At 37.6% G+C, this 24,870-nt stretch overlaps 1 protein-coding gene across 6 annotated transcripts in view; it reads left to right on the top strand.

The window, feature by feature from the left end:
- The window catches only part of LOC132203223 (acetylcholine receptor subunit alpha-like), a 51,266-nt gene that overhangs the window by 17,198 nt on the left and 9,198 nt on the right, over positions 1-24,870 (top strand). For 3 of the 6 annotated variants that reach the window (XM_059630840.1, XM_059630842.1, XM_059630846.1), the window contains exons 3-6: positions 14,229-14,273; positions 14,553-14,662; positions 16,913-17,093; positions 22,864-22,979. In XM_059630840.1, the coding sequence (XP_059486823.1) occupies positions 14,229-14,273; positions 14,553-14,662; positions 16,913-17,093; positions 22,864-22,979 (452 nt within the window). Of the gene's footprint in view, positions 1-14,228; positions 14,274-14,552; positions 14,663-16,912; positions 17,094-17,256; positions 17,438-22,863; positions 22,980-24,870 lie in introns of all 6 variants that reach the window. The other 3 variants (XM_059630841.1, XM_059630844.1, XM_059630845.1) reach the window with 2 other exon arrangements.

The raw sequence follows: 24,870 nt of genomic DNA, 5'->3' as shown, positions 1-24,870 counted from the left end.
TACACGCTGCGTCTGACACCGTGTTTGCACAAGCGAGCCGCCGTCGTGGTCGGAACGGCCTCTAATTTGATGAAACTTTAACCTTAACCACCATTCCGCTTCACTCTCTATCGCTACAACATAATAAATGAACTCGCGATTCGACAGAGAGTTCATCTCTCCTCTTGCAAACTTCCGATGCGAAATTCGTTGGAGGAAGTTTGCACCAGGAATTCCTTGGGGGTTTGGAAAATTAGTTTTAGAGTTGCGGATTTAAGTAAATCCTGTCATGAGCATCTCATTTGAAAAAAGCCCTCCGCTGAAAGTTGAGGAATATCAGTTTTCGAGAAAAATCTCTTTTTAGACATTTTACATTTTAAATGATTAAATTTCCCAAAGATAAAATTTTAATGGAAGAATTTTTTTATAATTATTAAGTGGGATTAATGAAATTAGAGATTAATTAAAACCATTTAGCAATATACAATATTTAGCTTCTTATGTTGCAATTTCTCTAATTTTTTAATTTCACAAAAACAGTTTTATAATTTTAATTTCATTTTCATGGGAAATTTGGAATTATGTTTAACTTTGTAAATTTAACCTTTGAGGTGCATTGAGTGATCTCACCTATTATTAATTCCCATGTAACACCTCTTATTTTCATTTAGAAATTATAAAGCAAGCTTTTTATTGATGTTTGATAATTAATGATAATAATAATAGATAATTAATTGATAATACATACCGTTTGGAATATATGCCTAGTGAACATATTAAAAGTAAAATAATAAATTTTTAATATATTATATAAAAAGTTTTATTTCTTATATTAAAAGTTCAAAATCACACCAATGAAGCCACCACCAGTAAATAGGGATTTTAGGACCCTTCGACATATTTTAATTTTGCACAAAATATTATTCCGCTTTTAAATATTTCCTTGATGAAATAAACAATATTTTTCTAAACAAAATTTAACTTAAATTCTGAAATGCATATATTTCAAAAATGGATTTTTAGTGAAGTGAGTACAGTACAGTTTCAGTAAAATATTAATTAAAAGTAACATAAAATTTTTGCAAATATGAAATGTGAATGAAGTAATAGCAAAAAGAAAAAAAATGGAATTCTCATAATTTATAATTTATAGCTTGACCAGTTTACTTCTAATTTTTACGGAATTCCAAATTGCAATTTGTTGCAATTAATCCACCAAGCTCTTTTGTATTGTAGCTTTTTGCGTTCAAAATTTGATCGTGCCAAAGCCACTCGGGCAGCGTGAAAGCGTTTAGAAGCTTCATTGAAAATTCCATTTGAAATTACTCTCGCATGCATTATGTGATTAATTCGCTCACAGCCACCGTGAAAGCCGGCAGTCGCGCGATGAATTTGAAAGGCAATGAAAACACATAGAGCGGATTCTGCCGCAGTCGTCGAATGAATTTGCCCGCGGCGTGAAAAGATAAGCCGCTGCGACACCTGCCGTTTATTTTCCCTTCCGATAAAATGAATTAGCAGAAAAAGGGGTGACAGAGAAAGAGAAAGAAAGCCAAAAGAAGTTGCCTTCCGATGGATGGTCGACAGGGCGGGTCGCCGGGGACGATTCTGCTAAATTTGCAGCTCCCTCGGGGCTGCTCTCTTTTTAGCGTACGTGCCCTCTCGACGGCGAGCGAGAGAAAGAGCGGAGGAGCTGTTTGAACAGCGACAACAAAAGCGGGCGTCGCGCACAATGAGCCGAGAAATCTTTACTCGGGGCCTATAATATTTTTCGGTGAATGGGTCAGTTGGGCGGGCGTGCAGTGTGAGGAGAGAGAGTCAAGGAGGCTCGTCGGGTCCGCGACTGGGTGTGGAGCCCCCGTGGCCATGCAGTGGCCGCCGCCACTGCAGAACGCGCGAATCGATGGCACAGCCGCTCTCCACACCAGCCTCGGCGCAAATGAAACGGCGCTGATTTCACTTTTAAGAAGAAAAGACTGCTGCTCCGATCATTGATTGCGATAAGAAAGAAAAGATCTCGCGTCTTCTTCTTCTTTATCTTGCCGTTGTGTCTCGCGGGTTTGGCCTCTTCCTTGTTGTTGCTTGGCTGGTCCTCTTTAAAATTTATAACTGTTTTATGAGCGCAGTTCTTCATTCGTTCTTGCTCATTTTTATTTCATTTTTCTGAGAATGCGGTCTGCTGCTGCTGGCATTCTCTTCTTTATTTCGATTCTCTTTTGGGCACGGAATTAAAAGCGTGGCCGCTGCTGTGCAGCCGCCCGCCGGCGTTTGTACCGTCGCGCTTCGCATACTTCATCCACCATAAAAATGAACAAAGAGGGCAAACCCTGAATTGCGAAACTCGTGCTTTTTTATTGCACTCGAAACCAGCAATCAGCGCCGCGTGTGCGTTTGAAAAGTTGACATGTGCTAAATGGATATATGGAAGGACCTCTTGTTAATTTTAGAATGCGCAGACTATATCTGGGTTAATGTTTTCCCTGCATCACTCATCCGTTTTATATAGGGAACAAAATGCTTTTCATTTACTTCTGGGTTACCGTGCACGGTAAATGATATCATCTAAGCCTAATTTTTGATGGAGAACACCATAAATAACTCATGCTCTAAATTTTCATTTTCAAAATTTATAATTTTCTCAAAGAAAACAAAAAAAAAAATTGTTTTTTTCGTTCTCTTTCCAAAAAACTTTTCAGAAAATAAATTGTAAGTGTTTGCTCCTCTAAAATTTTGGAATTTTGCGTTGTAAATTTCATATATGAATGATAAAAATATATAATATATATTTTTATAATTATAATCTATATTTTTATCATTTTTATGATGAATATTGATTTTCATGCATTTCCTGAAATTTTTGTGTTTGTCAATGTAAATATGTAAATTAAATAATTTTACATTATTTCAATGAAATATTTATTATTCTTCTCTCCGGGTAATACAAAAATTTTAAATTGGATTTAGATAGTACTTATAATCATAATATTCAAGAGTCATCCAGATTTAAAGTTTTTTTAAATAAATTATTAATTCTAATTAAACTAGGCTCTCATTAACAACTGTTTGAAATTGCATAAGTAATTTTTCAATACATTAATTTGCCTCTGTTGATTAAAAGAGATTTGAATTTATAAATAAACTAAGTTAATGGTTGTAGCAATTTGATAAATAAACAACAATGCTAATAAAAAAAATTTAGAATAATTATGTAAAATTTTTAAAATTATTGAAAATTATTTTAATTTAAAATCATAATTATTAATAACTTTTAACAGTACAAAAGCAAATTAATTTTTACACACTATATTTTTAATACTAATTTTTTTTTAAATTTGTATATAAAATCACTATTGCCACTGAAAAATGTTTGAGAATTGCTCGCAATTAGTCAAGTGCCGTTTCCAGACTGCTGACAAAAAGCGGTGCACTTTGGCTCTGCACTCTCAGCTCCCGTGGTTCCCACCCGCCAATATACATTTGCTTGCATTATCGTGCACTCAACCTCTTGACAATGGTCCTGGTGGCACACAAGCAACATCAGATGCCACGATCAATACCGGCAATGATTTACGACGCGCGGATGCAGCAGCAGCAAAAGCGGCGCACTCTTTCCCTCGGAGGGTGGCGGGCGGGCTAGCGGGCGAGCGCTCAGGCGAGGTGCATGCATTATTCCGCCACAGCCGTTCTCTCGCCGACTGCTCAAATTTGGTCCTGGCAGATACAAATGATGCGAAACACTCGCCGAGATCGTGCAGTTCCAAGGCAAACATTTTGATTCAATGCCTCCCGGCGTTTATTTACAGCCTTTTTTATTCCGACACGCGGCCCATTCAAAAGTTCGCATACATTTATTTCATTCACCGAGGAAAAGTTTGGCTGACAAAAAGCAAATTCCATTGTTTTCCGCCACATCATTAATTTTGATTTCGTGAAACAAAAAGCAGTATTTTTATTTTATTTTTAAATACTGAGATGTTTTTCAACTTGCTTTCAATCCAATAATAATGTTTAAATGTATGAAAGCTCCGTTATGAACAGGTATATTTCTAATATAAAAAATCTCACAATTTTTTAAGCAGAGTTCAGCAATTTCCTTCCGGCAATATAATTTCAGGTAATTTACAGGTTTTGTGGTTTTCAACAATTGATATCAATGATTCTATTTTTCATTTGCGTTTATTAACAATACTTTTTGTTTGCTAAGTTTAGTGTTTTAATTGTTAATATTTTAATCAATATTCCAATTATTATTCTATAGAAACCACACACAAAATTACTAAGTTCTCCTTTTTACTTTCATAAAACCACTTCTACATAATTATTTACTCAATGATAGATTATAAACTGAAAATATTCCTTAAAAATGTTCAAATATTTTTCTCCTTTAAGAAACTATTTAAATTGCTTCTTGCTTCAATAGATCGCTTGAAGTTCTCTGTCCTTTTGTAATCAACCATCTCAGAGATCAATATGCTTATTTAACGGAAGGACGCAGTTGGGTTCTGTCTTTGTCTCTTATCGTTTCTCCATGATACAGAACGGCTTGTCTTTAAGGCTGCTTTTGATTATCTTTGCAGCACAGTACGGTGCGTGCGTATGCGTCTTTTGAGTCGCGCGAGTTTAATTGGGTTGAAGGCGCTGCCGCCGGTGAATGTACCGGTAAATTAAATGCAAGCCAGCACGCGGCTGAGTGGATTTGCCAAACGTGACTTACCTGCCTTGGTGAACTCCACTTATAACGAGTTAAGCCAGTGCGAGAAATTACTCTAATGGCGAGGCGCGGTTAAAATCACCCGGCATTTAATGCGAGTGAATTATGATCGGAAAGTGAGCTTGATTCAAGGAGATAACAGGCTTGGCGACTCTCGCAGCCTCGTCCCTGGAGACGTCACTTTTCGCACGAAATTAAGATAGACTGTGAAACTCTTTCCTTGGATGAGTAGGAAAGTGCGAAGTAAACTTTTTATTACCTAGATTGCAATCTAGCAGTTTACAGCTCTTCACTCGTGCAAGTCATGAGGATGCATTAAAAAGCCAATTTTTATCTCTCAAGTCCGATCTGGAAGCAATTTTTCAAAAGTGAAAAGAGGGCCTGTCAAACTGATACCAAACTTGAGATGAAAATTGATTTATGAGCTGCAATTTTTACTGGGGCTTACACGTGTGTGTATTTATCTCACCACTTTTTAATTTTAAACATTATACAAAGCCCGACAAATTTTACTTTTTGTTATTAGTACTCAAAAATGCAGAGAATGCGAAACAATATCAAACAGAAAAAAATAGTTACATCGCACACATTTTGTAGTTTTAAATGGAACAATTTTATTTAACTACATATTAATTGGGTGATTTTTGTAAAAATTTTAATTTTTTTACTTTAAATTATATTATATTTTAATATTTTTTTTTCTATTTTTTTCATCATTTATTAAAAAAACTTTTAAATATAATGAAAAAATTACTCATATTTACATTTATATTTCAAAATACTTATTTTTCCATTGTTTTGTGCTTTTTTTTATTCATAATATAATACAATATAAAGTACATCATTAATGGATTATTATGTTTTGTTTATTATTTAAAATATAACGTGAACTTAATTGCATCATCATCATTTGAACAGACTGCAAACTCTGAATAATAACCTACCTTTATTCACTACAAAATGCAAAACTACAGTTAATGTTAAGCATTTTCAGTTTTGCATGAAAAATTTAATTTCCAAATTTCCATTTATTACTTTTTTCATTCTGAATTTTATACCATGATTTCAACACTCATCTTTTACATCACATTGCAAACTTTATGGTAAAATAATCTAATTTTCATGCATTGTTTAATAATTATGGTATAATAGACGATCACCTATTGTGCCAAAGCGCCAAGTGTTGTCCGGAGCATTTTGGTCTCGAATTCTGCAAATGACGGCGAGCGTGAAATTAAAGCACTTGAGAATATATTTAGTGCACGCGGGGTGCGCGCTTTGGATTAATTACGACGGACGGCTGCTGGTGCCGGGCGCACGGGCTGGAGAGAGGTCGAGTTTAATTATTGACTGCGCCGCTGAATAATGCAGGGACCACTCGTGCTAATTACAAAGCTACCCATCCACCCACGGAGCGGCGTCTCGAGCCATTTTGCATTTCTCGGGTAATATTTTTCGCTGCTCTCATTAAAATGAAGGATGACGGTTTTATTAGAAGGTGCCCGAGCAGCATCAGGACTTTTCCGCTCATTCCGTCCGTGCCTCTTTCGTTTGCAGCGCGCGACGACCAAGTAGTGTTGACGACGCCTTTCAACTTTTGTATGTATATCACGCCTTCTGCCGCTGCCGCCACCGAGCGCGAATTATGCAACAAAAAGAGATGCTTTGTCTCACGACGCTCATTCTGCCGAATTACAATTGGCAGTTGTCGCGAGCGCAAGATAATTTTAAGAGTTCCGCCCGCTTTCCTTCGCACCGAAGACAAAAAGCAACGTGACGATTAACTTTGGAACAAAAGCGGAGGAAAAAAATTCTTTAAGCTAATTCTCTGCTCGGCTCCCTTTTTATTCCGTTGTCAGCAATTATAGAAATTAACCTTTATTTGAAATCTGAGCCCTTTTCAGCACGGTCAGGACATAAATCGATTGCTTAAGTTTTTTCTTACTAGTAATTAATCATTTAAATAAGCCTTAAAATTTTAAGATAACATGTTTATATTATTGTATTTTACTTTTTTACTATTTTGACGTCAAATTTAAAGTTATATTTGTAGTTTTAAAAAGTGATTTCTTCACTGACTAAAAAGTCAGTTTTTTTCAGGAGAAACTTAAAAAAATATATTTGAAAAATTATCAACATTTTTATGAATAACTCTGAACATGTATCTACATTTTTTATTATTCTGCTTGCGGTCAGCTCGCCAAATAAACAGTTTGTAATCCACACTCACTCAAATCTAATTGTAAATGTGCGTGCTTCGGGCGATAAGTGCTGCAGGCGCACCCACTCGTTTTCACCCTATCTCCCGGTGGTGTCATTCTAACATGATAGTGGGCCGCCACAAAGCGCAGGAGAAAGATGGATGCGTATCCGTCCAGTGGCGGAAATCCCAACGGGTCGCAATGCGGGTTGTTAATGAAGTGTCAAACATGCAATCAGATCATCAATTCGAACAAAAACAAACCCCGCCGAAACTCCTGGACCAGCGCGGCTGGAACGGAAAGACAGGGAATCGACTCGTGAAAATTGATGACGACGGGAGAAAAATAACATTCCCTTTTTTATACACCCACAGAAGCAGCGACTGCCTCACTCAAAGATTCCATTATTATCAGTGGCGGCGAAGAGAGAAAGAGACTCGCCTGTCTGTCACCAGGCGCAAAGTGTAGGCAACCGGGCTGACACACGAGCCACGCAAAAAGCCTAAAACTTTATCGCACGGATCCGCAATTCGACGTTCTTTCGCGGCGGCATCAAGCAGCGAGCCGACTGAAATAAAACAGCTCGTAAAATCGGTGCCTTTTACGCCCGTTTTATTTACACTCCATCATTTAATCTGATAAATAGTTTGTACACGATTCGCATAAAACAAGAGAGGACGGTTTATTTCACCATGAATCGCTAGAAAAAAACAAGCACTTGCAATCTGCTAATATCTCTTGTGAAAAGATACGGGTGCTTGTTGAATTATTGATCATTATTTGTTTGCTCAAGTACAAGAACTCGTAAAAGCACAATCTCTCTAGAAGAATTCTTTCTCAAGATATCGGCTATTGGTTTTTTCTAAACTATAAAAATGGATGCTTTGGGTCAATTCAAACAGCTCTTTGTGCAGACAATAAATTCCTGATGGCAATTACCAAGCCTAGATTTCAGTTATTAAAACATAATTGAGAGTTGCTAGTCATTATTGAAAATGCCAAACAAGTTTCACAAAAAAAAAAAATTTATGCACGTGAAGAGTTTCCTTCTGGCGATTAGTTAATATACATCTATAACTTTCTGATAAAGTTATTCCAATTAGAACCTACATTGAATTCAAAGAAATTTCTACTTATGAATAGAGCAATCTTTCAATAGAGTTATCCTTCAGTTACTACTGCAACTCTTCGCCGTCAGTTTTGAAAACCTTTATTCCCAGCTGATTTGTCTTCATCGGTTCTGATTGCGGGCAAAATCATTCTTGAACTCGACGCGCATATTTCATAAGAAGAAAAAAACTTGGCAGTTACTTCTTCTTCTCTGCACCGTTTTTCTGGTCTTGCAATCAATTCTGCTCTGGGCCGCGCGCAATCCAATCTCCTGAGAACTTTGTGCACCGTCGCGCGCAAATCGAGCACTCTGTTTTGCACTTCCAGAAGTGGAACAAGAGTAAACTTTGCGCGGAGCATCTGCCATTCTCTCATACTTAACTCTAAATGGCCCCTGGACTCCGCTGGATGTAACTAGCCAGGAAATAATGTCGCGTAATTAGACACGATAAAAATCATCTCAACTCTCGTTGAAAATTTCGAGTGGCGAAATAAATGGTCGGGGTAGTGACCTCGTTATGGGCGACGTAATTGCTCATTGTTTAAACGTGACAGCTCCGTCTCTGTCGGCTGCTTTGTGACGGATCGAGCAATTACGGGCGAAATGTGGGACATCCACCCACCCCCTCAGTCGCGAATTGAAGATCTTCTTCCTTTTTGCTCATCGGAATTCATTCCTTTTTCTTCTCTTCCGCCTGACACAGCAATCGACGAGCGATGCTGAAATATTCATGGCGGCTTGTTTTACGCGAGTAATTCTCTCTCTTTCACGAATATTCTGCTCTGTCGATCGAGGAGAATAAATCAGGAGTGGCTTTATTGCGTTTGCCAAGAAAGATTCTTTTGCATGGAGAAATGAACACCTCTCGAGACTGTCTAAATTTCAAATGATCTATATTCAGTCAGTAGAAAGGAGAGAGTTTTCGCATTCATATATAATATTTATAAGGGTATGTGATTGAATAATTATTTTATGCTTGTTTAATTCTATATTAAAAATGGGAGAAAAAAATCAATCAAAACTTTAATTTAGAGCTTTCCTTGTTAATTAAATAAAAATAACTGAAATATTATTTTCAAAATTAAAACATGCGTAATTTTGTATGGTCACATAATTTCTCTTAAAATAAATTAAAATTATAAAAGGATAAGTAAATTTAAGACCTAAATATTTATAACACAAAATTAATAATTCAAATTTGTGATTTCAAAATTTTTAAATCAATAAGTGGAAATTGGGAGCTGAAATAAACTCTCCTCTAAAAAGCAAAGATTTTCTTCTATACAATTATCAAGTTGGCAACACTGCTGGAGTAATCCGTCTTTGTCGGAGTAAGTGACGCGTGTGCCCGAGAATTAAATCACGCGCCAGCAATTGTCGCGGAAAAGAGGCTTATTATTCTTGGCTGCGGCGCTTGATAAGTGTGCAATTATCACCAAGCGAAAGTGGGTAACGCGGTTCCTGCTCAGCAGTCATTGACAAATTCCACCCTATTGCGGGGCAAGTGTGTTGGAAAATGCGAGCCGAAATAAGAAGCGGCTGCTGGCGTGACACGTTTGATATTAGGCTCTCTTTCTCTCTCGCGCAATCAATCATCCCCGAAGAGCTCAGTGTGTACTTTGGCTGCGTCGGCGAGTTTGTTCCTGCCTCTCAATACGCGCGTATAATACACTCTGAAGCCCAACACGCGCGTAATTCGAACCCTTCGCCTCCGCGCGAGAGCTGCAGAAAGAAAAGCGAGGGTTCGGGAAATCCACCGGTGGCTATTGTGCCTTTGAAAAAGGCAGGCGGAATTTCTCACGCCGTGATTAGCGTTATGAATGGAGGAGGAACACTTAGGGAAATGGGTAGAAACGAAGAGCGGTGTTGAAACATGAATTGTACCCAGATCAGTGTAAGAACGAAATAAATATAATAAAATGTGTGCATTTATAGTAGTAATATTATATATTAAATTAAAATTTAATTACATAATATTCAAAAATTAGTATAATATTGTTTACTTTTTATAAGTATTTTTTCTTGAATTAGTGTACTTATAAAATAATCCATTCTAGTAAAAATGTCAATAATATTTTTGTATATTTCTTAACAGGAATGATTCCTTATGTTTAACTTAAATTCCTGCAATTTAATGTATTATATTTTTATTTGAAATCATAAAATTGTATGTATTAACAGACAATGATGTAAGATAAATATCACAAGATTGAGTTATTAAACTCTTTTGAATAATGCCGATTCCTAAGAAAAGATTTTTCCTTTTTACTTAACTTAATTTCAATGTTATGAATTAAACTTCCCCTAAAATTTTTATTGCAAAAATCAGCAATTTTCAGTCTGTAAATATTATAGTCTAATTAATGCACACATTAAAATGATAGAATACACCAAACACCAAATTATAAGAGTGCAAACTATGATCTTACCAGAATGTGCGAATTTAAAATTTAAATTAAAGTCCACAAAGTACTACAAACGTCTTTCAAAACACTATCCTTAATTATTTCTCTCCCCTTCTTCCGACTTTTCATTTCCGCCTGCCGGAATCGTCCTCATTTTCCACTCAGCTGGGGTGCTTTACTCAAACGATACACAGTATTTTCACAGAAAGAAATCAAAAATTATATTGTCAAAATGAATTATTACCGAGAAGTGAAGCTTCAGAAAGGAAAGAGTGCATTTTGCTCTTCTGGTGGCAGCGTGCGCGGCATTCATTTACTTTTTGCTGCCTGTTTGATTGATGATGTTGGCTCGCGGGGGCCGAGGGAGGAACGCGCCCTGATACACAAGAAACGCTGCGAGAGAACGATAGGCCAGAGTACGAGTCACGCCTCCCGAAAGAGCTAATCCGTCTGTTTACTGCTTTTTGCCGGTGCGTTGTGTCCGGTCATAATCAGTATCCAGACCATTAACAAGGCCTCTAATCCCGGCGCCTAATTGAATTTGCTTGGTCCCACTGCAGGAGGGCCAGAAAAGCGTCTTTTCCCGTCCAAACCTCATATTTCGGAACTTTTTGCCTCAATTTCCTTTGTGTAGTTTCCAACCGTTTTTGCTCCCTGGCCGCGAAATGAGGCAAAAAGCGACCGGCTGCGTTACTTGTCTGCCAAGATAAATGGAATTCGCGAGTGATTTGTCATTGGGGTTCGCGTGTGTGGCCTCTTTGGCGTCAATTTTTGTTGGAAACCGTCCAGAAGAAAATTTACACTAAAAATTAAAATAATAATTATAAAAATAATGATAATAAAATAATATTATAATCCTGCCTCCAGGGGTTAGAAATTTGGAATTCCTGAGATGAGATCCTGGAATGATTGAATTTTCGAATATTTTCATTGTGACGATTCATGTATTTTTAAAAACGGGATTTTTTTTCAGTAACTTAAATTCATTATATCTTATATCACGATTTTGAACTGTCAATTTTAAAAGTGTTCATAAATTGTATTAACCTATTAATCCTTAATCTTTATGTCCTGGCCCTGATTGTAAATAGCATTTCTTGCAATTTTCATTACTCTTACCATTTGAAGTGGACATTTTATCTCTCCTAACCACATTTGCATTCAATCGCTGGATACCACGGAATGGAATTCAATGAAAAGTGTTGCGAGCTAGAGTGGATCAGACCATTGCTGCAATTTCTTTTCCCAGCACTTCAGCACGCAACCCTCCCTCTTATTTCCTCGCTCCATTCCTTGCAAGAAGTCCACTTTTTTCTCCTCTCCTGACCGGGCTGAGAGCGGTGAGCATTGTAGCTACAATGAATCTCAATTCAAGAGCGAGCCAAGAGTGTTTTCATTTCCAGCTGCAGGTCTCTTCTTCTTCCAGTGTCCAATAAACTGCTGGCGAGTGAAATCCCGGCGAAATGCATCAAATAACGGCTCTGCCGCTGGGCTGCAAGCGAGCGGAACTGCAGATGGAAATCCACGCTCTTTTAAAATTGAGATTTATTCAGGACGAAAGAGGCAGAAGGAAAAATACTGCTGTGCATGCGTGACGGAATAAATCAAGCGTGCAAAAGCAAACCGCACTCTTTCGTCCCAGCGGAGAAAACTTTCTGGCAGCAATTTCAAGGTTTCCATGCTAATGAAAGAGACGATCATTTGAATTTATCGCGCTGAAACTTTGCGGACTCAGTATCTTTGTGTGTCTTCCAGCTAAACGAAATCCGTGGATCATACTTTTTTTAGATATTTATATTCGTTGTTGAGGTTTTCCATTAATAATCTTTTTACAAATCATCATATTCTTTATTTTAAAAAAAAGTTAACATATTTATAGAAATATTGATAATGTTAGCATCAATATTTATTTTAATTTTTTTACGTACACTTAAATTACAATTATTGGTATATTAAACTTTTTTTTATTAATTTCTTATATAATAACGTTTTTTTAATTCATTTAAGTATTTTTTAAACACCGAAAGTAATTTAAACACGCATAACATACTCCTTAGTAATATTAAAGGCTGATGGTCCTCATACCACACCATAACAGAGGATTTTTTTAATAAAAATAAGGATTATGTAACTTTAATAAACGTTATTCTTGGTTATAATTAGTACTCGATAAATTTACATTCCTGAAGTGCGACCCAAAGGAAAAATAGGATCCGCAAAACAACTGTTTTGGGAGAATTCAGCTGGCAATAAATTTTGGGCAAAACTTTCTCTGTCTGAATATTCCCGAAAGACTGTGAACTGGGACGAAACTTGGCTAATGGAATTTTCTACTTTTCTTCCCCATTCGCTTGGGACGAAACACATCAAACTTAAAACAGTTTTCCTCAACCGGAAGCAATATAATTGGGAAATCTCGGTTTTCCTATCGTACCGTTGATAGCCCGTCTATATATCACTGATTGCAAAGTTCAACTGCGGGCAAACAGAGCAGACAGCTCGAGAGCAGTCTCGGGAAAAGTGGAGCTGGGAACTTTTTCCCGGCCGGTCGGTCAGTCGCTCTGGGCTAATAGCCGGCGATCGAGCTGAAAGTCTCGGGCACACAGAGAGCAACTGCAATAAAAGTCAATCTGGCCGCATCTGTGCCCGCAACAATGCAACTCTTCCAGCACATCGGTAACCCACATTTGCCTCTCTTGTGTCTGCAGTTGACGTGAGCGCAAATAAAAGCAAAAAGCGCTACCGTTTGGTTTATTTGCTGGCGGAGAAATACCTCTCTATATGTCTGTCTGCTCCCGATGGACTATGATGATGAGCCTGTGGAAGTGAATGAGCCGGAAAATGGCGAGTGATGGCTGACGAGCTCATTTCGCCTGTCAAATTGCCTTGCTTTCGTCAAAAATAAATAAATATGTTTTTTATCCACCGATGACCTGCGAATCAGCCAGAGTGGAATTTGATTGATTGGAAATATGGACCACTGGCAAGTGGGCCCTCTTGGGAGGCCAGCGCGGGGAATTATTTATTGGGCGATTTGCAGATTAGTTTTTTGTAGATTTCTAGTTCATTATATGATTTCTAGTCAACGTTTAAAGTTTCTTTGTACATATTATTTTTAATTAAATTTTAAATAAAATTTCATATCCACAATTTTGTAATGACTTGCTTTGGCCCAAATACCAATAAGTCTTTTTGTTATGTTTACAAATTTTTTTTTCGGATTAGGCTTTTTATATGCAAACTAAATAGTAACGATTAAATGTATCAAGCGAGATCTATAACTACTGGTTAATTTTTAAGTATGGAAGCTTAACCTTCACAGACTCGGCCTGTTTATTATAAGCACACTGTTTGAGGGCTATTAATTATTATGAAATTGCTATTAAGTAAACACTAGCTATATATTAGGTTTTTAATTCATTCTGCTAATATTTTCAAAAAGAATAATTATTTAAAAAAAAAATCTATTAAAAAACATGTATTAAATAAAATATAATAAATAACTCATAGAGTATTAAATTAAATTTTGTATTTATCCCCCAAAAAATAGGTTAAAATTAAATAATAACACGAATTTCTAATACAATTACTTTCTGTCAGGCTAAAAGGCAACTCCCTGTTGAATTTTTCATTCAAAATTGACAGCCGCATTGAGTTGGAAGGGCTGCTTCGAGTAAAAAATGTGCCCGCACGGCACACCTAATGGAATTACGTCGGCTTTCGGGCCGCATCGGCAAAGCCCCCATCACTATAGCATTACTAGCCGCACACTCTGCGTTGGCAGGCCAATTAATTGTCCGCCTTGCTCTCGTTTGTTTCAGAACCTGAAGAACCAAATCATGACCACCAACCTCTGGGTAGAGCAGGTGAGGATTTTTCGCGCCTTCCGATTTATATCCATCTCTCTGCACACGTCTCCCGTTTCAATCAAAATTCATTGTCCTCTTTTCCACCGGTGTGGATTTTCACAAAGCGCATCAATCACTCCGTTTAAAGGGGTGGAAGGAGAGAGGAACTCATTTAGCGCCAATATCATATATTAGCCGGCGGTGCCGGGAAATTGCTTTTTCTTTTCGGCCCTCTCGTTATTGCGCTTCTTTTGGGGAGGGCCACGTTTATTAAAGTGACGATTGCGTTTCACGCAGAGCTGGTACGACTACAAGCTGCAGTGGGACCCACGCGAGTACGGCGGCGTGCAGATGCTGCACGTGCCCTCGGACCACATCTGGCGGCCCGACATCGTGCTCTACAACAAGTAAGCGTGCCTCTCGCTCTCTGCATGCGACTTCCTACCAAAAAAGCATGCCTCCTTCTCTCGGTGTACTTTATCCGGAAGAAAAGAAAGAAAGCAAAAAACATATATAAGAGAAAAAAATCCTCTTTCTCTACTTCTCTGTCATATTTATATAAACGAAACATAAACCAAGAGTACATAAAAGACACCGGAAAGCTAACAACCACTCTCTCTTTGCAGCCGACATTTGCTCTCTATCTCTCTCGATTTTGTTCTCCATGCTTTCCTTGCAAATAAGATATACCCTTGCCCACAGTAGAATATACACCAACGTGCATATTTAATACCTTCATACTCGCTCACACAGTGTATGTACATTTATAGAAATGTTTAGACTCGCTCACACACAATATGCTTTTTGGCGCGGGGCTCAAGGGGTTCGTGCAGTGCGGTGCTTCTTGCTCTCTCTCTCGCTCGCGATGAAAGGACCATCCATTCTCGTGTGCAGCCCGAATTTGTCTTGCGTCGCTGAAAAATTCATGTCCTGTGCTTTGAAAGCTGCGCTGCTGCTGCGGCTGCCATTCACAGAAACGCCTGCCTGTCTTGCGGTGTCGAAAGCAACCGTTGGTCAATATTGCAAAAGCGCTCCATGCAGAGAAAGGAAGAGAGAAAAGTGAATAAAAGAAAATGATATTATCTTTCACAGCAGGCGCAGTAAATTGAGTTTCTATTGACAAAGGTCGTCCAAATTTCTTGACTGTTATTACTGAAGAATCAATATTGCGCACAAGGTATTTCATCACTTGCACCAACTTTTCTTGTTGATTTTTTCATAATTTATAAATTTCTATCGAATTTTATTGTGAAACAATTTTATTTAAATTCATTTTTTTTTAATAATATCGTTCCCATTAGAAATTACTAACTGCCTTGAGACAAAACCATAATCTATTATCCCTTTATTAATTAGAGATTTTTTGATTACTTTCTTACAAACTTCTCAACCAAATACAAGTACATAAGTACATAATTAGTTTTTTTCGCAAGCACAAAAAAATCCACTTTAAAAAGGAATTCATGGCAATATATCTCATTATTATTTTTTTTTAAACTTGGAAAGTTTTCCAGTTCAGAATGTACGGCTGCCATCGCAATGATCTCATCAAGTGTAGATAGATTGTACCGAGCATGTACGTTCTTTTGCTCCTTTAGGATGCGACACTCGTGTTGACGTTAGGAATCATCAAGATTTTTTGTCCCTACACACTCCGGCAGCAACCAGCAATTCAGATGCAGATGACAAGCAAGACAGACAGATAACAGTGAAATTGCACTAGCTTTTTTTCTCTTTTCCTTAACTGTGAGCAACGAACGACAGACGCGATTTTGACGCGACGTGAATTTAAACAAGGATAAGTAAGCAAACAAGAATAACGCTTTGCTCATCCCTGTATTATTTGAAGGACTCCCTTTTTTGTGAAACTTTAAATATATATCATAAATCACAAGGAAAAACGCAGCAGCAGAAGCAGCTTTTACTCTCGCTTATTGTTTACTAAAATTTATTTCACAGAACCATTTTGCTAATTGCTTTTCTCAATATATGTAAATGTAAAATGTAGTTAACGTGTATATTAGAAAAATCACCAAGTATTCCGAATTAGTCTATAGATAGTGGAAATTTACATTATTTGTAAAACATTACTCAATTGATTTTTTTTTAAGAAAAAGGAAGAAACACACTAGAAAAAAATTATGGTATTGGAAAAATGTTAAGCTTCATAATATAATTTGTTTGAAGAAATTTCACTTGAGGAGATGATCATGGAAGTGAAGAGATCGAAAGAGATGGAAAAATTAAAAATATATACAATACAAGGAAAAGCCCAATCTCTTCACTATCAAATTTAATATTATATTTATTATTTAAATGAAAACTGAAATTTTTCCTTTTTTTCCATGCTTAAAATTAGTTTATTATATATAATTTTTCTCTCATCTACTAAGAATTTTAATTTAACATTTTATTGGAGTCTTTGTAAATTTTAGCCAATTAATTTACTTAGATTGTAATTACTAATTGTGTGTATCATTAGCTCCCCCATTTGTGTCACCAAAAAAGTAAAAAGTGTCCGTAGCAAGAAGCACCCCATTGCACAAACTTGCGCAAGGAAGGTTTAGCTAACTGTAAACCCATGTTGTGATAATTTTTGATGCGGGGCTGTACTTTTGAGGGGCAATGTCGGGGGCTAATGCAGGGAGGGTTTGCAGCGCGGACGGCAACTTCGAGGTGACCCTGGCGACGAAAGCCACGCTGAACCACACAGGCAGGGTGGAGTGGAAGCCGCCGGCCATTTACAAGAGCAGCTGCGAGATTGACGTTGAGTACTTTCCCTTTGACGAGCAGACGTGCGTCCTTAAGTTCGGTAGTTGGACGTACGACGGCTTCAAGGTAAGGAAGGGCGCGCCGCGAGGAGACACCGCCCTTCAGGCGCAAGCAACTAACTGAATGACTAAGTTATGAGCTAGTGCGCGACATGACACGGGAGCAAAATCTTTTTCTCAAAATTCGGGGCCTAATTTGCATTGAAACGGCGGGGTGTTGGTGTTTGCAGTGCAGACGGGAACTATGAGGTGACCCTAATGACCAAGGCCACGGTCTACTACAACGGGAAGGTCGTGTGGCAGCCGCCCGCCGTTTATAAGTCCTCCTGCGCGATCGATGTCGAATATTTCCCTTATGACATCCAAACATGCGTTTTGAAATTGGGAAGTTGGACCTATGACGGGTTCAAGGTGACCACACATATCACACGAATCCCTCTCTATCTCTCTCTCTCTCTATCTATCTATCTTTATCTCGGTGTTCTGACGGGCCTCCGACCAGCACCATTCGCAGTTCTAATGGCGTCTGCCACCAGGGACGCCACTGGCCCGCACCGAGAGTAATAGTCAATTCGCGCCGTCGCGCTCGATTCATTTTTATCGCACAACCACCAGGTTTGTGTTTCAACCTTGGACCTCTGTTCGTATATCTATGTAGAGATTTTGAAATGTGTGACGAATTTGATGAATTTTCACAAATATCTGAGAATGAATTACTTTTTATTGATTATAAATATAATAATTATTATATTTATCCAAATTCATTCTCAAACTTAAATTTATTGGTACATTAATATTATTATTGTTTATTCTTCAAAAATCAAATCAAAGGAGAAAAATTGTAATGAGATTTGACAAAAATCAGTTCATAAAGCCACAGGAATTCAAAATCAGTGACCATATTTTATGAAAAAGAAATAAATACGTGCGATATTTAATGAAACTCAAATTTCAATGATGCAACCTGAAATTGATATGCTGCTGACTTTTTATTGCATTTTAATTTTTTCACTTTTTCTAGTTATTAAATTTAAGTGTAAAACCTAGTTAAAACCAAGCACACAACTTCTCCTTTAATTCCTTTATAATTTAATATTTTTATTATTATTATTATTTATATATTATGTTCAAATTGCATTAATTTCAACTAGATTTTTTGTAAAAATATGTTGTCAGATTTATAGAAGGAATTATTTACAATGAACAATACAAATTTTCATCAAATTCGCGCTTATTTTGAGAATTTTTATGGGATTCTAGAATGTTTTGTTGCTATTAATTTGTCAGTTATTCACACCAATTTTTAAATAAATTATAAATTTTAAATCGATGTTTCTTCTAGGTGTCTAATAAGATAAAATATAACAAAGTGTTTATCCGTTTCCATCTCTTTTAAACAAGTTGTCGTTTAACTAAAATTTGCAAATATATCCGACTGTTTTCAATAAAAATAAATTGCCGTTTGTGACGTGATTGACTATTTATCTCGACCGTGCCATTTTCTATATGTGTCTGTCAATGTCCTTTATGTGTGTGCATGCCGTTGGAGCTTTTTATCTGTATTTTGTTGTCTGTCTCAAGACCCTTAGCCGAGTGTTCTGTGTGTGCGTGTGTAACATAGTCTAGTCCAAGATGGGCCCAAAAACTATCCACCCCTCCACTATCTCTGTCTATATGTCTAAACTACCACTGCTAATTAACTCCTAAATGCGTGAAACTCGTGAAACTAACCCGACCGAATCCTCCCCAGTCCCTCCCGATCGAATCGAAGGCCCCAGCTGTCTCTAATTAACTTTCTGCAAATGCACTTATCCGTGAGCTGTGCTGTTTTTAATTCCAGTTCAATTATTACTGGTAAACGAACAAGTCGCGCGGAAGACAATCCTAAACACAGATGGGCAATTCCGACCAGCCGCCAACTTTTAATGAGGTTCCGAAGTGAATATTTTCGCCCTAGGAGGCGCAAGACCTACTTTGGCCCGATATTATTATTATTATCGCCGAGCGTGTTCTCATAAAAATGGCCGATAAAAATAATAATATTGGGCTGTAAAAGCATAACTTCATTCATACTATGATATTCAGCGGGCATGCAGTCGCTCTGATATTGATCTCGCTGCCGCAAAACAAGGACGCCGCCCGAGCGAGATAATTTCACAATCGGATCGGGACACCAGATTTTTATGCAAAACTCGAGAACCGCTCGCTCGTGCGTGAAATATGCCGCGCGCGACTTTTAATGCGATGTAAATGGAAATGAAGCTGTACCGAGTGTGTTCGTTCGCTCCGGGGTCGTTTTTATTTCATTCCCGTGCCGACACAACAGGCCACTTTGGCCCCAACACATCGCACGCCGGGGAGTGCTGTTTTGCGTCGGGATGAATTTTTAATTTGTTGGCACTTGTCTTAACGAATTAGTGTCACTTTTTCGCTTACTATTCTGACTCGCAGTAATGCACTCAAGTTGGGAGTATTTTTTTTTATCAAACTTGAATCCTCATTTGCTAATTTAAAATATTTATAATTTTCAGTTAATTTTTGTTCATTATTATCTCTCATTACTTTGTTTTAAGTGAACATTTGATAAATTTACTTGCATATTTTTTAACCATCAGCTCTTCATCAACTTTTGACAAATCTCTCTGCAAGCTGCGAGAAAAATGCCGCGCTTTACTTCACTAGATTTTATCACAAACTGGGGCTCTTTCACTCATATCAACCACGCGAGCGGTCATAAAATTTGGAAGCAGCGCTTTCACTCATTTTGACACGTAGCTCGCATATTTTTTATCGGAATAATATTCCACGAAGAGTGCGTGGTGCGCCGTGCTGCGTGCAAGTAATAGATATAAAAAGCACATTTCTCCTGAGATTTTAACGAGAACGTATATGCGGTACCGCACGTTTGAACTAAAGCAGCCGCAGAGTCTTCTCCGTCTTCATCAATTTTTCACGCGGCACGTGTCCTGCTTATTCAAAAGACTTTCTTTTTTATCTGAATTCCGGATGATCTACGCAGACCCATTCAAAAGCTGTATTAATCCGGTCGGGCAATTACGAGGTCTAAACCATGCATCGGCGGAATAAATTACCTTGTGTGTAGCTGTAATTACCGACCGCCCTTTGTCCGAAAACGCAATATAAACGGACCAAATTGGACTTTCAGCCAAATGGTGGGACGACGTTGAACGTGCCTCGCTCCGAATGCGTGTCGCGTTCTGCGTCGATAAAGCGCAAGTACTCCATTATTGTGCCACGCGTCCGGCGAATCTCTCTCCCTCGCTAAATGATGTGAAAGTTGCAGAGACAGTTAACATTCCGTTTGTCGTGTGTTCCGTCCGTCCGTCCGTCCGTTTTTGCGAATTTCCTTATTCTCGTCCACTGTTATATTCGTTCATTTTATATTCGTGTGTATCTCGAGACCCCCCACACAACTATTTATTATTTTTACATGCTCTCTTTCTCTCTTTCTGTGCTACTGTGTCCCCCTTTACTCGTACGTGTGTACGTTGTTGGTTGTTTTGGTTCCATTTCTCTATTGTATTTATCTTTCTACAGCTCATAAAAAAATTCAATTACAATACTCTTGCGTTGGCGTTTGTTTTTATTTGCTTGTGGACTATCTGACTACTGTTTCTCTTTCTCACTTCATACTTTTGCCGCGTTATCTACGCATCAAAACCCTTTCAAGATATTATGCTGATAATTTTTTTTTTATGTATAAATATTTTTGTTGCTTTTCAAATAATGATAAAAAAACAGTTTCAAAAATTCAATTTTCAAATTTTTTTTCAATGTTTTCTTTCTTTTATATTTGTAAAATGATCTCTGAATATGGGTTTAATTAAATTCCTCTTCCATGAAAATCTTTAAAATCTTAAACTGATAAAAGGGATGGTACCAAAAAAATTATTATTCAATTATTGGTCTGAATCAGAAAGTAATAAATTTGAATAATTTTTTTTATCATCAATATTTGATATTTCATACCTATATTTCTTCAAAAAAATTTTAACTTAATCAGCTATATCTGGAAGGACTAATTGAGCTTTTATGCTCTAAAATTTTAATCCTCCTAGCCTGTCTGGCTCTTTATTTCTGCTATTCATGTTATTCGCATACTTTTATCATACTCCCCGCTTTCTATACCGATTGGCAACTTTTTTCTGCGCAATTTTCCACCCAAAAGTCCAGCACCTGCCCGCCCCAGGAGTTGTGCTGGCGACCTTTCGTCCCCTCCACCACCCTCCGAGATTAAAAATATGACCAAGAGGCCACTAACTAAAACAGAAGCAACTAAATCACAGCGATAAACGAGGCGTAGTGGACACACCACTCATATTTCACCACCCCGAAAACAAACACTCACACACACCTGTACATACCCCACCCTTGTAAAGTCTGACTGTTCGCCTTCCACCCCCTTGATGGTGCAATCCCCGTAAGTGTGCTGGTTGGGGCCCAACCTGCCTGCCTGCCTTATGTGTTGAATGGACGAGCATGCATGACTGAGTGGCTTAGTGTTTGATGCCCCGTTAACTACAACACACATAGCCATCTCACCGCATATATACTGTATAACGTACGCTACTAATACGCTCGATTATTAAAACTCCAGGGCCGGCTCCTCTAGAGGACGGCTCGGCGCTGCATAACTCTCAACATCTAACTAAGCAACTAATATGGCGAGTGATATTACCAGAGCCATAATTATACAGACATTGGAATTTTCTTTTCTTTTACACACCTGCTAGCTTTTTTATATGCAGGGCTGGAAAGTGGAATGTGGACGATTTTGATTTTTGGACCAGTGAAATTCTTTTTTGGCAAGTCGGTCTCCTAATGATTTTTTCAAGACTTTTTCAATTCCACTGTTTTTTCTCAAAACTGTCTTTCTCTACCACACGTACTAAAAACTCCTACCCTACATTTCATGACACCAGACATCTGACTAAGAATAATTTCCATTCTATTTTCTTACATTTTTTTTTCAATTAGAGACAAGAGGTCGGATTAGGAATTTTTATTTCACTATATCACTTTTTTATTCTTGCGTGAAAATAAGGGGCCATTTATTTCACTAAAAAACAATTGATAAAATTATAGATCACTACATTAAAAAAGAAACTCTAAACCGCACACACATCCTCACAATGTGACTAAACCGTCAATGCCGTAAATAAAATAGCAGAACCCAACTTGCGCAATTTCTCTACGCATCTTTGGCGTAAAAAACTTGTCCCTCTAAATCAAAACTTGTTTCTCTAACCACGAGACTGGGTGAATTTCCATGTTCTCTTTCGTTCCCATCCGATCTCTGCAGGCTTCTTGTTTTTTGGAAACACTTGTTTTGTTTCAATTATATAACCCCCTGTACATAGTCTCCCCTCAAACCCCTGAGACGTTCACCCAGCGATAAGTTGGCTGGACTTGTCCGTGTAGTGCTCCGTCCGTCCTTGGACTCTGATGGCGTCACTTCCGTCTGGCAAATCCACATACCCCGTAGGGCGGAGGCAGTCCCACAATCCTTTAACTAACAATTAAAAGTAACTCTCTTAAATAAATCAAGCAAATTTATTCGATATCAAATCAAAATGCTCAATTAAAACGAATAATTTACGCAAACGTTTTCTCTTTTTTATATATCTATATTTAATATATTATACTCTACTATATATATTTTATATATATTCTCGTCTTTTTTGGAGACTCATTTAAAGACATTTCACTGTTCACCTTGTTGTATCAGTGTTCAGTGTCGATATAGGTGTTGCTTGCCTCTGCATGCTTCCTTGACCCCCCGACCACTCGCTAACCACCCTGGATCAACCCTGCAGGTCGACCTGAGACACATGGACGAAAAGATAGGCTCAAATATGGTCGAGGTTGGCGTTGACCTTTCAGAGTTCTACATGTCTGTCGAGTGGGACATCCTTGAGGTGCCCGCTGTCAGGTGAGGACAAAATTGATATTTTTTTTAAATTTGTTTACAATATAATTCATGATCAATATTATTTTGTTATGCAAATCTTGATTTTTGAATGAAAGTTGAAAATTTTTTTTAATTCTATGCAGAGGTTTATCAATAATTTCGCTGTGGCCAAAGACTTTAATTTGTTTTAATTTTCTTAATACGCATAGTATTTAGTCATTTTTATGTTAATTTATTTTTGAATGCACTTGAATGCTTTTTAGAGGTCGGAAAATATTTGTTTTGAATCTTAGGTGTTTATAAACTGCACGGTTGCCTAGTTTATCAAAAATATTTTCACTCTTGTTTACTTTTGCCTGGCTAGAGAAAATATTTTCTTTGTGCTGCCGGTTCTCATTATATGCACAACCCAACAAAGCTCTCTGCTTTCAACAAACGCTTTTTGACTTTTATATCAGCCGCTAAAAAGCCCTCGCGCGCAAGTGACGAACGCCTCTCTTACGCCCTCATTACAAATTTCAATTAGCTCCGCGGGCAGAATAAAATGCAAATGCAAACTTTCACGCAAACTTTGCAAAATTGTATCCTCTAGTGTGTGGTTAATTTGGCTGCCTCGCGTATGAATAATGCATTTGGAGCGCGACGGGAAATCGAACGGAAACGCAACACAGTCTTATTCAATTTGCACCAACACAGTTGACACACAAGTTGCCAATTACGTCAATCCGCTTACACGCAAAATTCTGCTTCACTCGAGAATCTAGTGTAGAATTTAAATGAACTACATAATATATTGTAGTTTGCGGATAAAAGGAGAAAGATATAATATAAGACTTGGCTAAATCAGTTTGGTATGAAATTTCTTTAAAGGTGCATCCATTTAACCATAAAATTTGTATAAAACTATATTATTTGTGATCAAAGGCAATATTTTTTTCGTGATTTTGCCTGTAATAAAATAAAAATGTTGTACAATATGTTTATTTTATGTAAAATTGATATTTTGTTTTATTGTTTTTTTAAATACATAGAAAATATTATCACGTTTTGTTGAAAATAATAACATTTTAATCCATTTAATTAAATATTTGCTGTTTTTAAGAAATCCTGTACCTTGCTGCGTTATTCTTTTCCTTGTTCAATGATATTCAATATTGCAAAAGTGATTGGCTCTGTAAGTTTTGATCGAAAGCCAGAAAACAATTGTGTGCGTCGGCAATCCATCATCGTCAAACTGCCCCGCCGACTATGGGATTGTAATTTTCAGCGCGACGCCAAATCACTTTGGAACATCAATTACATGGTCACATTTTCGAAGCGGCGACGAACGAGTCCCCTGGTAGCATCCACTCTAGCGCGCTCGTAAAAACGCAACTTTTTGAATAAAGTAGCTCACTCGTCCCACTGGTGGTCGGGGGGAAAGTTTACAGTGGGGTGCACAAACCCACGGGCTGATTTGGTATTCATTCGAGGCTGCCCAGTGATGTAATCATTTTCCACCTGCAAAAAAGCTGAAATTTATAAAAAATAAAAGTGTTATGGAACGAACAAAGGTCGCCGCCGAAAAAAATGTATTCCTCCCTCTCTCACTATGTGACGATAAAATCATGCAAAGTGCGCCGGTCTTTTATTTTCAGCGTCCGGTGAATTATCGCTCGCACGCCATTGCCTGCATGTTTTCACTCGCCTGCCAATTGATAATGCTCGCCGTGAATCGACACATGGCTGCTAATCAAATTTCACGGGCTCGCTTTTATCGCTGCTTTTTTATTGGATCTGACAACTTTTGGTTCAATGTCAAAATAAAAGCTGATTAATTATGCGGGCTTTTTCATCTCCGGCTTGAAATTTCAAAAATTAATCAATTTTGTGTTCTCATATAATTATAAAAAAAAAAATATCTTATTTCGGC

The sequence above is a fragment of the Neocloeon triangulifer genome, unplaced genomic scaffold (assembly GCF_031216515.1).
Source record: "Neocloeon triangulifer isolate White Clay Creek 2 clone unplaced genomic scaffold, ASM3121651v1 ptg000017l, whole genome shotgun sequence".
Taxonomy (NCBI): domain Eukaryota; kingdom Metazoa; phylum Arthropoda; class Insecta; order Ephemeroptera; family Baetidae; genus Neocloeon; species Neocloeon triangulifer.
Note: the sequence above shows the minus strand (reverse complement) of the source record. Positions and strands in the feature narration are given on the sequence as shown.